Here is a 19,010-nt window from a genome sequence, read left to right as displayed (position 1 = left end):
TGTTTTACGTGTTCGTTTTTATTCTGTGGTTAGCATGTCGAAATGTACTATTGTACTGTTTATTTGTGTATTTCTCTGTCCTGAATGTTCTTGCATTTATTTGTACTGTATTCCTGTCATGTAATGTTGTCATTTTAGTGTTATATTTAACGTTGCCATAAAAGCGCGAGGTTTGGCTAGCCACAAAACCAGGTTCAACCCACCATTTTTTCTTAAAATGTCCTGTACCAAGTCAGGAAAATGGCAGTTGTTATCTTATAGTTCGTTTCTGTGTGTGTTGCATTGTCGTTTTTGTTTTGTTCACTTCAGTGTTTCTGTTGTTTCGTTGTTTTCCCCTTATAGTTGATGTGTTTCCCTCGGTTTTAGTTTGTAACCCGGATTTGTTTTCTTTCAATCGATTTATGACTTTCGAACAGCGGTATACTACTGTTGCCTTTATTTATCACGGGTTTTCAAGGTAAAATTATTGTTTGATATGAAACCTAGAACAACCGTTTTAGGACTTATACGATTGAATTGAACAGTAAGGTATAACAATCCTAAACCATGGATTGCAAACGAAGTCTTTCAGTTCAAGATAAATATGAACATTTGGTTACTTCAATCAACATTAATGTTCAGGACTCTTGATCAAATTCTTTTACGGATAGCTTTCTCGGTTCAACATTTATTTTAATGCCGTATCAATAGGTATGATTTTCTTTACCAGTTCATTGGATACAATCAAGATTTAAAGACACTCTATACCTGATAAGTTTAATACTTTATATAAACATATGATGCTGATCTTTTCTGGACATCAAAATATCCCTTTAATGATATTTTAATATTTCATGAATTATTTAATTCATAATGCAAAAGACAATGTTTTAATTATACTGATGTAATCAAAGGTCATTGTATTGTGCCATAAAACATATTTATTTTTCAAACAACTAATCGGTAATTAATTATGTTATTGTGTTGCTTTAGAATAATATTTAATATTCTAATCTACAGCTTTAATTAAAATGGGAGATTTCTACTGGTATGGATGTGGAAAGCAACCAAACATAGAAAAAGCAGCGGATTACTATACACAGGCTGCTCTTAAAGGTGACCCCCATGTAAGTTTAGCAAACTTATCATTTAAATGGAAACAAAATACTGGTAACTTTTCAACAGGAATAAATACAAAATGTCAACAATTAGAAATCAAAATCGATAGTCAGTAACAAGAAGCTAGGACAAACTTAAAACAAACGGTACCTTAGAGCCAGATTCAACGTTCACCAATCTAAACTGTTTTAACTAGCTGCTGACTTGTTCATTCATCGTGTAGAACACAACAGGCGGATAATTAGCTATGTATAACACGGGGTGGTGTCTTCGAATCGAAAAAAAAGATCGAGGTTAATAAAAGTGAAGAATTTACTTTTTTTTAATATATTTGTGCCATATTCTATATTACACGATAAGAACGGATAAATTATCAATTTTTATCAACCAAAATCAGACGTCACTAGTGCTACGTTAGCTCAAACAGTTCTCAGTTTTTATGGGCACATATTCTGAGAAATAAAAATTCATGGATAAAACTCATCTTCCGGTACCCGATTCTGTATACTTTTATAGAAATTAATTCATTTTACAGTATGATTCCTATAATCAGGTTCCCAGTCAAAATTTCTTGGTTTTATAGTGACTTTTTCTCGAAATATAATGTGTCGTGCGGGCTGACAGAATTCGTATTTCTTAAAATAATTTTGACGAAATCTGTCTTAAACTCTGTTCTACAAAGACAAAACTAGTTTTACATCAAAATTTGAATAAGACTTCTCGTTGTATACAATCTCAAACAAAATGAATAATTACTATGATACCCCGTTAAATATTCAAAAACCAGTAAGTTAATGGGCGATGAATATATATGAAAAGCTTCATATGATATAGCATACTCATATGAAACAAGATCCCAAATTTCAGGAAACTCCAATTTTTTAAATACGAAGAAGATTTCATAAATGGCCATTATGTGTAAGAATGCCTAAGTATGAGGTAAATAGGCAGATGAGAAGTTGTATATGTGAAAACACCTGACACGGCATAACATAGTCAAAGGAAGCTCAATACCAAATGTCGGAAAGTTTCTGAGAAAAATGTTACATTAACTGTATGGGACGGACAGACGGAAGAACGAAAGTCAAAGAGTACACCCTCCTCCGGGTATATTATTTAGTAGCCTATGAACTCGTACCGATAAATGGACACTTTTTCTCCTATTACTCATTAATGCTAATCGAACATGACCATGTGACAGTTGTTTACTCGTCATAGTTCATAAGTAAATTCACCGTGTAGAACTCCACATGCGGGGTGTTGGCTATGTCTGACACGGGGTGGCGGTTTTGAAGCGGAGAAAAAAACGACCAAGGTAAGTTAAATTATCAAAATTTCTTTTTGGGGAATTGTTAGCACCAAGAAATGCATTGCACGAAGGAACCGAACCATAATCTATGCCCAGCAAGCAGAAGCAAACGTTTCCAGTGCTCCGTTTTCTCAAACACCTCTCCCCAGTTTTCCGTGTTGCAGATTTTGAGACTTCATATGCAAGTTTCAGTATAAAAAAACTACTTTTAGCGATTTTCCCCCGTATGATTTATATAGAAATGAATTCCTATTATAGTATTTAGCTAGCTTCTTAGTCAACATTTATTTGTTTTAAAGTTAATTTTTCATCAAAATGTAATGTGTCGCTCGAGGTGTCAGATTTTGCGTCTCAAGGGGGTGAGGCATTCATGAAAACAAGAATAGATTTGCCAATGATTTGGCCTTTCTCTGATAGTTTGTAATTCAAATATACCTGTAATGTAAAAATAAGAAGATTTGGTATGATTGCCAATGAGACAACTCTCCACAAGGGACCAAATGACATAGAAGTTGACAACTATAGGTCACCAAACGGCCTTCAACAATGAGCAAAACCCATACCGCATAGTGAGGTATAAAAAGCATCATACTCTGTTATGATGACTCAGTACAAACTTAAGGTATTTCATTTGGCCAATATTATAGTCTTTTAAGTAATGTGCATTTTTAATGTTAGAAATAGAAAAAAAAGCCTCAAAGTAAATAAATATTGAAATATGAAAAAGGTGATATGTCATATGTTTTTGTTTTATACGTTTTAAACACAAAACAGTTGAAGAACAAACGTATGAATGCAAAAGTGTGTACCCGATTAATGATAAGCTTCTTCTTTTTTAAATAAAGTTGCCTGGGGAAGAGATTCGAGTCAATGCTATGAAGATATCAATCTTTTGTCTTTCAGTGACTTTTTCCAATGTTGGAAAATGTTTATTCTAGATCGAAAGTGATTTGCTCATATCTCTTTTGGCTCAATACTATAATTTATGTATGAATAATTATGACAGATTATACAGGTATTAAAATATGCAGCTGCATTTCACTTTTAATGACCATAGAAACAGATTTATGCCAACATTATCTATCTTTATACTTTCTTTAATAAAGAATTCCATTTCCATCTCGCAATTGCTGCTTTTGAACTTGAATCAGTATTTTAATCGGATCGCCTTGTTTTTCATTAAGCAAAAAAAAAAAGTAAAAAATATCTTGCGATTACTGATTACGGGAGGAAATATACATGCACAAAAGTATATATTTATTAAAGGAATGGAACAACAAAGATTCGAAATTGATCACGAGGAAGAAGTTGGAGACCAATTTTTATGCTGAGTGTGTTCCAAGATATATTTACACATGCGTCGTCACTTCTTAAGCACATAAAGACCAATGACGGAGAGGAACATGCTTGAGAACAATGCAACAAGATTTTTATTTTCTGATTAATTTTATTATGGATAGTTATAAAAAAGGTGGAATCAATTCTTGTGCAGATAATAGTTGTACAAATAATCGTAGAAAACGTCAGACGTGGAAAAATCATTATGTGAATTACACAACGAATTGCTCAATGACTGTCCTGGATTGATTCCATATAAGTTTCATTACTATAAACTGAAAAACTTTGCATAAACAGGTTTTTGTATGTTCCGAACATTTTTCTGGATGGTGCACCGACTGCACACAATCCGTTTCTTAAATAAAACTTGGTTATGACAGTAAATTTACAACTGACCAAGGATTTGTACAAATGTACAAATCCTTGACCTGGTAGACGAATGTTGACACGTCGTGTAACGACTATGAAAAAACTTAAATTAATCTGTGAAAATGAATGCGATGACGACAGTCCATCTGCTCCGTCAACTTATATGTGTTCTCCCTGGAAACTTTGTTATAAACATTGCCATAATATCTGTTCTTGTTGGAACAAATATTCTTTAACTTTATTCCTTAAGGAACAAATATCCTATAACCTTTATTCCTTTAGGAACAAATTCTGTAATATTTGTTCCAATGGGAATAATATTACAAAATATTTCTTCCACTTGGAACTTATATTATGAAGGAACTTATGTAACCTATCCCGAGTCTACGTGTAGTTTTAACGAAGCTTATCCTGTAATTGTAAGCAAATTAACCCAGTATGAAGAGAATAACTTTTTAATTCATGACGACTATCTTTAGACTGCAAAATACTGACATTCAGACTACACACAACTCCGACAAAAATATTGTTAACAGAGGAGAAAGGAGTTCAAAATTAAATAAAAGGGGGAAGACGTCAGCATGATTAACATTGCCGCCTTATTGTTTACTTGTGTACCAAAGGAAGTTTTCTTTACTTTAGTGGAATTGCTACACGAATTTAATGTTCAACTCGATATTGCAGATCAGCTGTTGCTCGTACTGATGAGGTTAACACTTAGTTTGATATTTGGTTAATTGGGACGTCTCTTTCATATTTCATTAAGCTTGTAAATCATCTTATTCTTGGATGCCAGTTCTTGCTGAAAACCTTACAAATTCATATATCAGAAAGGATTTTTCAAAGGTCTTGGTATTAAAATAATATACTAGAAATTTCGGAAGCGTACGGCTATAATCCGACACCCCGAAATTCCGATAGTCCAGTAGTCCGACGGTCCGATATAAAATCCCTAATGTAATGCTGTATTTCACTGTATTATATACACCGGGGATCTATATAAGAGTCAGATTCAGGATGAAAATATACGAGACCGCTGTTTTTTTTTTTGTTTTTTTTTTCTTTTGTGGTGGGGAGGAGGGTTGGCAAAACACTTAATGAGGCTTGTAAAACACAACTAATCATCGATCAGAATTTACACTTTGGCGTCTTTTTGTGGTTAAATGCCATTCATTTATGTTAAGCACGGGAACATGATGTTATACTATGCATACTAATAGTGGTATGTTTTCCTGGGCGATCGAGCTAACTTTCTGCAAAAGTTCAAAACTTCTTAAGCCCATTTTAATCGAAAAGATAAATCTACATATGGCCCGACGCATCGATAGCATAGCGCAATTCATGTGTATGGAGACAAAAATAGGACGAAAAAAAGTCTCTCAATTTTGAGCAGTATACGTTCGTCGAACCACAAGCACAAAACTCTCGTCTCTGTGAAAAAGTATATTCAAATCGGTTACAATCATCATGTCTATAGGTATATTTTTTCAGAGACAAGTAACCGCGCTTCGGCTGTTGGATTATAGGACCGTCGGACTTGAGGATTGTCGAATTTTATGACTGTCTGATTAAAGGTCTGACCACAGAAACTTCTATGATTTGATAAAATTGCACCTGGTGTTTTTGATATCCCATTCGACCCGGGAAGGCCGTACATCCTCACCAGGTACCTAAGCCCAATGTATTTTATTTACTATAATAATCAATTATGATTACCAAGTTATTATAATCGATATGAAACCTGGGATAAGTATATTTTAGTCATTATATTATGTCCCGGGTGTAAAGTATCAGTTTCGTGATTTTTAGGGCACGACACCTGGCCAGCAGTACACTTAAAATTTTGAGGTCAAGTACGGCTTCGCATTCTTGTGATTAAGTTAAGCAATTATTGGCGGTCTTGGAAATAGATTTTTAGCTTGTATATAATTTTTTTACGACTGTAATGGCGACAGCCTCTCCGACGACACCTAGGAGTCGCGTCACAAACTATATTTGGTGTATGGAATAATTGTAAGTAGATATAAGAAGATGTGGTATGAGTGCCAATGAGACAACTCTCCATCCAAGTCAAAATTTATAAAAGTAAACCATTATAGGTCACAGTACGGTCTTCAACACGGAGCCTTGGCTCACACCGAACAGTAAGCTATAAAGGGCCCCCAAAATTACTAGTGTAAAACCATTCAAACGGGAAAACCAACGGTCTAATCTATATAAAAAACGAGAAACGAGAAACACTTATGAACCACATCAACAAACGACAACTACTGAATATCAGATTCCTGACTTAGGACAGGTGCAAACAAATACAGCGGGTTTAAACGTTTTAATGGTACCAAACCTTCACCCTTTTTCTGAAACAATAGTGTAACATCACAACATAGAAAGACACACTATAAAATATCAACTGAAATAGCTTAACTCAATCAAAGGACACTTTAACACCATTGAACATACACTGAACAAATAAATTTGACCTATGATACAATGTAAATACAAAATAAATAAACTAAGGGAAGAATAATAAAAGTAACATGTTATATCGGTATGAAATGTTAAACAATTAAAGAAAAACAATCTGCTCGAGGTATACATGACTGTCTGGTAGGGTTCATCTGACCTTGGTCTCATTTACCTGGATCATTGATTATGTTAAGTTCATGTGATAAGTGTAGAAAACCCTTTAACTAATAATTTCAATATAAATTCAATCATTATCGGTAAAGCAGGCGAGACATTTCAGCGTGTGCACTCTTGTTTAACTTAAATATGATAACCGATGACTAATATAATTGAAATGACAGAATAAAATTAAAGTCATATGATCCAGAATAAAATTAAAGTCATATGATCCTTCAAATTTAAATATGCGATGAATGTGTTGCATATACTTGAACTACAAAGTTTTACTTTTAAACACGTGTACATAAACTTTCTTTTGTAAAAAAAAAACCTTTATTTTATCCTAATCTTCAGAAATGTATTGCTTTTGAATTATTGTCTTCCCGTATTCAATTGACCCACAGCTTTTCAGTATGCAGTGACCTTAACCAATCTGTCTCTCGTATAAATTCGACAATCACACAGCGCAAGTGCGAAGGAAAACACCGTGATTGAAGAGAAGTAAACAAACGTGCAAAAAGTTAGTATTATCTGATTCTAAAAGAAAAAAAATAATACACCCAATCATTTACCTGTTATGGCATACTTTATGTATCAAATGGTAATGTAAAAAAAAACAATTAAACCTCACTCTATCACCTGACGTATTATACAAGAGGTCAATGATTTCGTGTTTGTGTTTCTCAGGTTCGCGATTGGTAAACTTTAGCACCAAAACCAGAAAGTTAATTAGAAGCAAGTTTTCGATCAACAATCGCAGAATGAAATATCTGTTCTCGATAATACGTTGTCGATTAGTATAAACTTAAACAAACCTGCATGGAAGACTTAGGCTAGTATATGCACATGCATTAATTGGTTCAAGAATTTCATTAACATTATCATCACCAAAAACTCGTTTCATATGACTATAACATAAATGTGTGTATCTTTACAGGCACTTTTTAACCTTGGTTTTATGATAGAAGAAGACTCAAAGCTAACGGACGACTTGTGGATAAAACTAAATATACCTCTTAAGGACAGAACGCAAAGAAACCGGCTTCTAAAATCACTTTATACAAGGTATAATTGATTTACCTATTTTTTTTTCCTGGTCTCTTATACAATATTATTGAATAATATATAGAAGGGGCTTACTGTCATATTTATATGTATGCTTATTCTGCTAACCGGTAAAAAACATTCAGGAGCATAAAGTGTTTACTCTGTCAGTCCGTCGCGAGGTCCAAAACAAAAATTTTACGGATATAAGTTAGAGTAAAATTGATGAATTTTGGATTAACTTAGAAAGATAAAAAAATAGGAAAGGAATAGTGTATGTCTAAATATCAATGAACCAATGTACATTTATTTCCACAGGATAACTTGAGTAAGTTTTGTTTGATTAATGTTGATTGAAAATACTTGGACAGAAACGCAGCCTATCGATTAAGGAATCAAATATTAAAGGTTATGGTCGCTGTTACTAAAAATGTTTTAACAAAAATACCGAACTCCAAAGTGAAGGGGACGTCCATAAAACCTGACAAAACCAAACGCCCGACTGTATAAACCAAAAGAACGATTGGAAACAAATTTCCTATTTCTGACTTGGTTCAGGCAAGCTAAACTTCCCACTTGCATCACAGTTGTTTATAGTTCCGTTTATTTAAACATATTTATTCTTCATCATTACATCATCAACATACAAAAATACAGTATAAAAGTGGGATTCTGAAACAAGCACATAGCTTATATTAATCCGTTTCCTTTAAAACGATTTGGAACATGAATAAATAAATATTTACATAACAAAGAAAGAAGGTTAAAAAAATACAACAAAAGGGACTTAAATACTGTTAAGACGAAATACAACTTTGTTACAATGGAGAAGAACAATTTAACATGTTTTTAGTATTTTGTAGTTCCGTTATATCGCCATAATTGTATGAACAACCCAAACAACAAATATAATTGGTTAACGTGAAAATAATAGGGATCAAGCAGCCATAATTGTGTAAATAATCGTTTTAAATATACAACACAACTGATTTGCAAAAATTCAAACAAAAGTAATACTAAATCTATAACAAAGACGCAAAAAAATATTTTGTAGTTGATAGTACAGTATAGTAAAACATAATGACATATAACACTTTCTTGATAAAGAACAAATAAGGTAAAATATAAATACAAGGGTATACAAATTGAAAATAATACTATAAAATTTTGCGTCCATATCGCGTTTCTCGATCCACCCACAACAGGAAAGCACAAATTAAAAAAAAAAATGGTTGTTTTGGTAGGTAACTTAAGTTTCCTTTGTTACAAAAAAATAAAACTTATTTAAACGGAAGATATTGGGAAGGGGAAGAAAAGTTCCAAGTCACAAAAGTTAGAAATAGACTTAAAATATAAACTTATAAGTCTAACTTTTCAAAATGTTCAACACTGTTATTGAACGTAATCAGCCACCCCCTAGACCTGGATGGTTAGCCATTGACAGGTAAATCCTGGCCATCCATTAATGTGCTGACTTTCATGCTATTATACACACTTGAATCCTCTTCCTCTTAGTTTTAATCAATTTCCTTTCAAGTTGAAACAGGGGTCTTGTAAGGACAGTTTTGGCTACGGATATTTCAATGGAACAAAGACCACCATTTTTTTCTAGTTCAACACAAGTTGGGTTACAATTTACTGTTCTGGGAGATAGCCATGTTTTGCTATGGAAAATATCCTCATGCTTTACTCATGTTCGATGTCAGACTTACATTTTAAAAGTTATCATCGCCCTGACGAAATATCTTTGGTTGCTTCATTCAAAAGTTGTCATCGGAACTCGTACTAAACGTTGCAATATTTCCCGAAATAAAATTCACGGCGCTCATTTACGGTGCCATATTAACTGCCTTATGTGTGCATTTTGACAATCAATGTCACTGCAAGGATGCTCGTGGCAAAGATATTTGAAAATCCAAACACTGAAAAGCCAATAAAACCAAACAGGACCAATAGTAAAGTCAATCGTGCACAAGGATACACAGCTATGTACGAAGGAGATACATCCCTCAGTTCCAAAGTTTTATAACAGTAAATTTCAATAAAACAATATTCGTATTTTCCTGACAGTACATTAGTACTGACTACAGGGCTAGTTCAAACCTCGGAGACAAACAGTCCATCAGCAGAGGTATCGATACTTTGTTAGTAATACCAAATCTACTGCAACATCTCTTCAGTGATGCTCGGGCCATCATATTTGAAAATCCAAGATTTGATATAAACGTAGGAGAGCCGATAAAATCATACAGGACCAATTGAAGCGCCAACCCCGTAAAAGGAACAGAGTTTTGCACTTAGGAGACATATTTCTTAGTTCAAACTGATTGAAAATGGAAAGATTAGGAATCATTAAATTAAGTAACAATAATATCAGTAATATTTCATTTGCTTATTGCTTAATATTTAGGATCATTTCAATTTTTAAAACATCATGTGTTATCAACAAAATCAAAGATTATAGAGGGTAGTTATATAATTTCGTCCTTCTCATATGTCTCATTCTCGCTCATGTAAATTCCGAAAAGTGCTCATTATTTTTACACTCGTCCATGTTGATGCTTTTATTTTTAATTTGATTTCTTTGTTCGTGCATGCTTATATAAATAACATTGAACGTTACATTTTACAAATACATCACCTGGTATCGGGATGTATGAAGGGAGCTATGGGAATTTTGCCTTGCTAAATTGCTGACCGTTAACGAAAAAAATGCAAATTTAAAATTTTGCATATAAGTAAGACTTTAACCAAAATAAATCAAATTGTGTAAGAAAGGCATTTAATGTAATGACTTTTGGTTTGGGTTAAAAATGTCCTTCTAGACAGTTTTTTGATACTAGTAATTGCTCATTTTTACCGAAATCTACTAAAACTTCAGTATTGAATAATATTTAAGATTTATAACTCTCAAGTAAAACATTTGGAAGTACACTAAAACGTTGTTAAACCTTACAGTAAACATTTGAATCGGATTCTGTGGGTTTTAGTCAAGATTGGAGGACTTTTGAAATAAGTACTATATTATGAAATAAATTCATGGAAAATTGATCATATACCTTTTAAATTGTTGGAGAATGGAAGTGATAAAAAAATGTTATTTTTATCGAAATTAATAAAAACAATTATTAAAATGAAATTGATTTAAAAACATTCTTAATCCTGAATTTTTAGACTTTACAAAATATATATTTGTATGTTTGTCTCCAGAGAGAGAAAAAAACATCTACCTTGTAACACCTATGAAAGATGAATGGTCGGTGCCTAAGGTATGGGACAAATCTGAGTGAAATATTCTATGATTTAGAACCTTTTTTTCAGTTAAGATTTTACTAACATATACCATTCTTAAGCTGGATGATTAGCTATCAAATAATTTTGAGTATTCAACTCTTTGCCATGTAGTGACACCTCATTTGCTTGAAGTCTTGATTGTTGCATTTTCTGTACCTCTTACGTTGTTATATAGTTGTTATTTCCTCCCGGTCTCGTCTCTTCTGTAGTAACAGTAGGGAATCAACAGAACCGTAGTTGGCATTTATATGGGTTTTTCTGTAAATTTACTGATTATAAAATGTTGAATTATTCGCAAAACTATGGTTTTCTACCCCAAAACATAGCCGGTTTTGGCATAACTTTTCGCAATCTTCGGTTTTTAATGATTACTCAATTTGATTTTGCCGTACCGTGCCAATGTTTTGTTTCGAACGTCATTGATAAGATAAGTTATGTATAGAGAAAACGTGCGTTTGGTGTACCAAATTGAAAGCCTGGTTTTATTGACGAGTTTTTACATATGATTTGTCTTACCTTGTGTATAATTTAAACTTGGCAGTACTAACTTGTATTTAACCCTAAATTGGAGTTTTCAATCAGCATGACCTGGGTCTATATCAACCCTAGAAGAGATTCATTCGGGTTTATGTAACAGTACAGTCATACTTGGTCGATGAAGGTTATGTTTCTGTCGATTATAACTATGTTTCACGTGATTGAATAGTTATTGTATTGTGTTGCCGCCATTTGCATCGTTTACCCATGAGCACTTTTAGTATAGTTCGAGTATGGTTCATATTGAGAAGAGTTCTATAAAGTACAGTTGGACCATAATATTGATGAAAAGTATGTTAAAAACTAATATGCCTGATGCAAACATGTGTCTTGTCCACCAAAATTAATGTCATAATATATTATAGTATTGTAATATTAAAATATTAGCTTTAAACAATATTATATACACACCTGCGTCCATTTTTGCGACATGTTGACACAGAGTTTGTGAAATAATCTACTAATAACACTTTTGTAAAACAATATTTTCTTTTCATTTCGACATTAATTATCATGCATATGGTTGGTAAGTGTACATTCTGAATTACACCTTATATAAGTAACCTGGGTTGTTGATAGCTATTGTTTTCGGGGGTAATTTCTTTTATCATGATTTTAATTTAAATTCAAACACCGCGTTGTCTCTCTTTAAATGCATAATGTGTAAACTAAAAGGTTGCAATATTGATGTATGATCGGTAATACTATCCGGGACTGACAGTCCATCAAAATGTTAGCAATATGGAAACTTATGATATCTATTTCAGAGTGTAAGACGTGTGTTTTCCAAAAAAAAAAAAACATCATTTACGTTTATCATCAAAATTTTGGTTATCAAAAGGCCTTAAACATTAAAGAACATCAAAACAAAAAAGGGCTAAAAAAACAGACAAAGTCGTCTTATATCATTTTTTTTGGCAATCTTAGTTTTAGAACAATAACTTATTCTACTGACTGACACTTTACAATATAATGAATCATTTAAATCATCCCAGTTGGGAAACACTGCCTGTTGACGAATGATAGCCCACGTACTTTAACTTTTAAGTGGGTTAACATATATTGCATGACTACCATTTCAATTTGCACAACATGTGATCTGAAATAACTTTTATAAGATAATCACTAGATCCAAAATGTTTTTAATCCATAAAAAATACACATGTTGTGAAGATGTTAAAGAAATTCCTTGTATGATATCACATATATAAGTATTTGTTCATTTATTTAAATTATTTTACAGGTGTCAGGAATCGAAACATACAGAAGCCTATATACCATGTACCGTTGCGTTGTATAGAATTTTGATTTTAGAACTGTGGTTGAAATACAAATTCATTTTACAGGTAACGTTTTAAGTCTAGTTCCCCACTGCAATAAGGAGTGATATGTCCCGGGAAGAGAATGGGTCTGTTCGTTCTATTTTAATGCTTCGTTTTGTTAACGAGATTAATTAAAATTTATATGAACTAGTTTTAACACCAATATCAATCGACCATGAGTGTCGTCCAATATTTTTAATGTAATTTAGTCTGTTGTACGTGTAAAATAACTGAAGGTCTGGCTTACATTTTAATACTGAGTTCGAAATGGAATGTGCCATAAAATGTGTCCATGTAAAATATGGTCACAATACGAAAAGTAGTGCTGTAAGGACTGTCATGCTCTAATTTGATATCAAATTTTACAAATGATATGAATGAATTGTATAAGGAATATGTAGGTCGATTTTGAAAAAGAATGCCTGAATTCGACATGCCATTCCAATCAAAAGTAGGTAAATGCGTAAATATGTTAAACACGATATGCATATTTTATCTTTAAAATACTTGTTAGTTTAAACATTACTCTCACGTTTTGTCATTTACACTCTCAAGTTTTGTCATTTCAATAGTTGTAGAAAAAAATAGTATAATGCACTACAATATGATACAGCGGTTAAATTCGAGTTGATTTTTTTTCTCGAAAAATCCCTATCATGCCGAACCATGATTAAATGCAGCATGCACCAATAAATAACAAATTATTCATCTTATCGGCATGACATTTAGGCAACAGTAGTTTACCGATGTTCAAAACCTCTATTCTAATATGACGTCCTTATTTAGGTTCGTTAATAAAGCCGTATTCTAATTAGCACTAAATATGTTTGACACATGCGCACAAACTTACTGTTTATATTCTCGTTATTTTCATGTTTATCCTAATAGAATATATATATATTAGCTGCTTACATAAAATTTTATTAAACATTGTTATTTAAATATCATATATTTACCCTGCTATTAGCTTTTAATCTGATAAAATATGAAAATGTAATGTAAATACTTCATGGGGAGGAAACGGGAACAGCGTAACAATTCTAGAGTATTTTCGTACGCTTCGACCTATAAAAATACCGTATTTGTCCTATTAGAATCGAATTAATTCCTTCATGTCATGCTCTATGCTCATTTAAACTTGGTAAGGCATTATATTTGACCATATCTTAAACCTCGCTAACGCTCAGTGTAAAATATCAACAAATATAATGCCTACCCATGTTAAAATGAGCATAGAGCATGACATGAAGGAATTAATTCTTAAGAATATACAATCAAGATAACAAACAAATAAGTGAGTCGAATAACTCCAAAAGGAGCGAAACCGAGTGCGTCGACAAGGCAAGCGTGTCCTGCCATGCCTTCATCACCCACCATGCAAATCCACACTAAGTCAAAATGTCACATTTGGGAGATGACACAATCGGTAAAATTAAAGTTCAGGCGAATATTCTTGTTGAAATGCACGTCTTTACCGTTAACCTCAAATTTCTATGAAAGGTATATTACTTCTGTTACTGTAACGTTTTACAACATAAGTTACACATTTCATAAATTGGTTAAACTGTATAATGTAAAAAAAAAAGGATTTATTGTAATAGTAATATTCTCCTTGCAGTAATTTAACACAATTGGTAACTCATACTAAGGTGTTAATGGTAACAGTATTCGTTTAATTACAAATTTAAATAATTGTCCTTAAAAACTTTCTTTGCGTATTAAAAAGCTGTTAAAATTAAGCATACTGTTGAATCATTGCGTTTTGTTTTTAGTAGGAATGTTACCAATGCGCTTGTTAAAGGTTGATACCAATTACTGTGTTCATTATGGGAGCTGACAGATCTTCTATTGGTTCAATCAAATATATATTTTTTCCACACTCTGGAGTTTAAGAGCTTGATATATTGTATAAACATTTGTCAAGTTTGTATTGATGCAGAATGCATGTTGACCTGTTTTGCATTTGACTTCTCTTTTCTTTTTTTTCCTTTTTTTTTTGGGGGGGGGAGGGGGGGGGTTGCCGCTTGATGGATGTTTATTTGAGTGGCATCTGCTTTATAATTATAGATATAAAAACGATGCTTAGTTCTTATTGATTTAGAGCACTGACGCCAAGAATAAAGTCTTTAAGATTTTTTAATAACCTTAACTGTGACTTGATGGCATAGTGTGTCTGTTCCATCATGCAACTGACTTATGACATTTACCGTATTAATACAAAAAATGCTTATATTAGAAACATTGCGGGTAAATTAACATTAACTACGAGCCCAAAACTAGAAAATGACAAAACCTATCTTCATCAACGAAAATTTGTAACCAAAATATTCAAAACTTAGTTTTGGATATGCATTAATATTTGACAACAAAAATAGACATCATCGGGAAAATTTGGTGAACATCCAATGAATAACAAAGAGGAAATGTGTACAGTAATATACACCCCCATCCAAGCTGATTATGGTTATTTAAACCCAAAACAAAAATGTAAACAATAATACTAGTCTTCATAAGTAAAAGTCGACAGCATATATAGGATAATGTATGACGATTTTATTTAAATATGTCAATTGCAGGAATAAAAGCATATTAAAAAGCTTTGATCCCATTTTATAAAACGCCACAAAGATAGCATATATTGCAAATTCTTGACTTAAACCGATTGGAAAGCCCGATAGGTATTGGATTCACAATAATCAACGATCATTCACAGATGATAAATTTATCGCAGAAAAATAGATAAGATATCGTACAATTGTAGCTGTCTTGGTACATGTATTCCTGTAACACTTGACCTTCAATGTACATTTCCATTGATTAGAAAACGGAATGCTGACCTTGATGTGTACCTGACACTATGGTAGGAAATACTTGAACAATATTGGATGCAAAAAAGTCTCAAGTTTGAAAATCCGACAACCATGTCAAGTCTACATGCAGGGTTTTTTTTCTTTTCTTTTTTAGAGAGAGAGCTCTAACCCAACAGTGTTAAGTCCTGGCCACTGGCAGTATAAAATATAGAATGTTGAGCATTAATACTATTAGTTACACCGAGTTTAGTGACCTAATACGATATATATATGGGGGTCACTAAATTATATATGGGGTGACAGCGAAGCTCGAACCCCATATGGAATTTACTGACCCCATGTATATCGTATTCGGTCACTAGCACACTGTGTCACGAATGTATATTAGCGACTATCTTAACATGTGGCATTTAGACTAGTGGCCTAGTGATCAAGTCTTCAATACTAAGAACCTACTGGTCTATACAAAAATAAATGCCAGCAAAAACAACTTGTTAGCTTTAATGTGTTTTCTGCATTTATTGTAAGTTGTTCATCGACAATTTCTGCATCTGTTGTTTGGGTGAAACGTTTCAGATTTTTTATCAACGTCATGTTGTTTTTATAAAGGGACGTAACACTGCTACTAACCGTATATCAAAATAAAACACGCCCACTAACCCCATATTTAATATACAGGGTCTTCACGTGTTTGCTTTTAACCAATGATATTCCTAGAAATGTAATAGTATGTAATAAACTACCCCGGTATATCCCAATTGTAGTAATATCCTAAAAATAGTTTGATAATTAAGCTGTCAGGAATCATTATCATTCTGAGAGCAACACATGTTTGTTCATGGCAAATTATGTTCGTAGAATACATAAGATGTGCTACAATCACAGTTTTGCCTTTGCATGTGCAAACAAGGTATTGTAAAAATTCAGAGAATAATGAACCTTCAAAATATATTGGAACTAAAGAGCTATCTCCATTCTCTTTCCATATTCAAAAGATTGTCTAGCTGGTTGATATGAGCTTTCATGAAGTAGACGTATCGAAGAAGTTGTTGTCTGAATGATTTATCGGATTGATAAAGTTTCACAAAGGAAGCATATCTAGTTAACCCCGACTTCACTGAACAATGGGATCACCATGCACAGATTTAACTCTGCATTTGGGTCATACAAGACGCCGATTTGTATCTTGTTAGAGTTTGAGCAGCTGGTAGAATGGTGTACATCACTGACCCAATTTGTACCAGCCAACTAATTTCAGTTACAGACAGTCCCTACACAAAGTTGCTGCAGTCTCCGGGTTTCAAAAATTAAAGATAAGAATATTTCGTCCCGGTCTTGCACTGCAAATTTATTGTAAAGCTCGAGTGCATATTTACCTAGAAATATGATATATTCAAGTTTATTTTCGGGTACAAACAGAGAAATGTATCCATTTTTGAAACGATCTGCCTAAAGTTACCTGAAATATCTTTTCATTCTTTTAAGTAGACCTCACAACTCTCTCCGTTGACTCTGTAGAATGTCTCAATAAAAATGAAGTCAAACATCAAGACACAAAAACCAAAAAAAAAATGTATATTCATAGTTACATAAATCAAGACATAGCATAGCCTAATCAACTATTTCTGTTTATTTCTCTTTATTTCAGAGAAGTAATGACATAAATAGTTTTATATGTACGTAATATGGATGGAATTTACTTTGTTTACCTTTGTATAACTCTTATCCGATGAAAAATTGGCCTAGTACTTATAATTTGAATAAAGACCTAAACTATTTTAAAAGGGAGAAAACCGATTTAATTTTTTTTAGGGAATATCGTGTACTAAAAGTTCAATCAGTGGTGTACGGGAGGCAACTTTTGGTGCCCATTTTATATGAGAAGCAAAGGATTTCTAGAAAAAGTCTGTTGCACGTGAACGCACAAAAGAAATAAATTAAGAAAAATCCTATGTTTTTACAACATACAATGTATGTCCTGACCATTCAAGCTATGTTTAATCAAGTTACCGTTTATGTACGTAATTGGGGATTTTTCAATGTGTCATAAAAAGGCATGCTAATTTTAAAGACGATTTCAAACGTCATATGAATGAATGAAATGAATTAAGACATCTGATTGGTCCAATTTGGAATGATGAAATCGATGTGAGGGTTGTTGAACAGTGTAAAGTACTAGAAGGTTCAACTGTTTATGTAAATTTTTACTCGGAACTATCACCCGTAATAATTTTGGAAGAAGCAATTTGTTGACCTTGTTAAGTGTATTCAGTATGTATACATATATTTTGAAAAATCTCGTCTCGTACCTGTGAGTCCGGGTAGTGCATCCACATTGTATGCTTATAAGCATGAGAATAACTAGAGGAATATGTCAAAGAAACAGCAACCAAAACCACGAAAAAAGGAGAACAATATAAGTCGATTCTAAATATGTATAAACTGAAAGATCCAGAATTTTGAAACAAGATAGTTTCACGTCAGTCATACTAGTTCAATCTGTCTGCGATGCTGTGTAAAAAAACCAATGCATTTTCACGGTTGTTTATCTATAATCGAGTTTACATCGGTTTAGTTTCGCTAGTGTATTTTGTACAGATTTTAGACATGTATCTACAATGTATATGAATTTAACTAATTTTATATTTTTCAGGTTGTTGGATTTGTAGTAGTCTCAGTCATCGTTATTATTAGTATGGTAATGATCTATCGCCATATGAATGGATAAACTAGGGCATTATTTAGAACGACGATATAACAAATTAACTGTTCACAGATTTAGGCTTTCTCTACTTAATTTTATTAGAATGTCTTTCTAAATCTTATTATATCACTAGTGTGCTAAATTCTAGGTTTCAAAGGCATATCGCCAATGCTGTATTATATTTATAATACAATATAGTATCATAAAACAGATTGCTGGCGTTCCAAAGTCAATCGTTGAAGACTTGCTTGGTGTAAAAAGAGAAAAGTATTTAGTTTCTGTGGTGAAAACATGATTTTGTCTATGGAATTGAGATGAATATTTTAAATTAAATTTCTTTCGATAATTTTGCCTGCATGAAATTCATTTTGTTTCAATGATATGTCAAAGTTAGTTACGAGTGTCACATGACATGTGGAGCACCTCTGAGCACCTGAGATCACCCCGGTTTTGATGGAACCGGTTTTTATGGGGTTCGTGTTGCTCAGTCTTTAGTTTTTTCTGTGTTGTGTTTTGTATACTGCTGTCTGTCTTCTGGTCGTTTTTTTTCTGCCATGGCG

At 32.8% G+C, this 19,010-nt stretch overlaps 1 protein-coding gene across 1 annotated transcript in view; it reads left to right on the top strand.

Annotated features, from left to right (window-relative positions):
• The window catches only part of LOC127701138 (protein sel-1 homolog 3-like), a 247,608-nt gene extending 228,812 nt beyond the window's left edge, over positions 1-18,796 (top strand). The window contains exons 20-23 of the mRNA XM_052204939.1: positions 1,000-1,106; positions 7,677-7,804; positions 12,858-12,960; positions 18,400-18,796. Coding sequence (XP_052060899.1) covers positions 1,000-1,106; positions 7,677-7,804; positions 12,858-12,960; positions 18,400-18,474 — 413 coding nt within the window. The 3' untranslated portion in view covers positions 18,475-18,796. The remainder of the gene's footprint in view (positions 1-999; positions 1,107-7,676; positions 7,805-12,857; positions 12,961-18,399) is intronic.
• Positions 18,797-19,010: the final 214 nt, after the last annotated feature.

This window comes from Mytilus californianus, unplaced genomic scaffold (assembly GCF_021869535.1).
Source record: "Mytilus californianus isolate M0D057914Y unplaced genomic scaffold, xbMytCali1.0.p SCAF_5, whole genome shotgun sequence".
In the NCBI taxonomy this organism is placed as follows: Eukaryota; Metazoa; Mollusca; class Bivalvia; order Mytilida; family Mytilidae; genus Mytilus; species Mytilus californianus.
The sequence above is the reverse complement of the archived record's forward strand: the minus strand, read 5'-3'. Positions and strand labels throughout refer to the sequence as shown.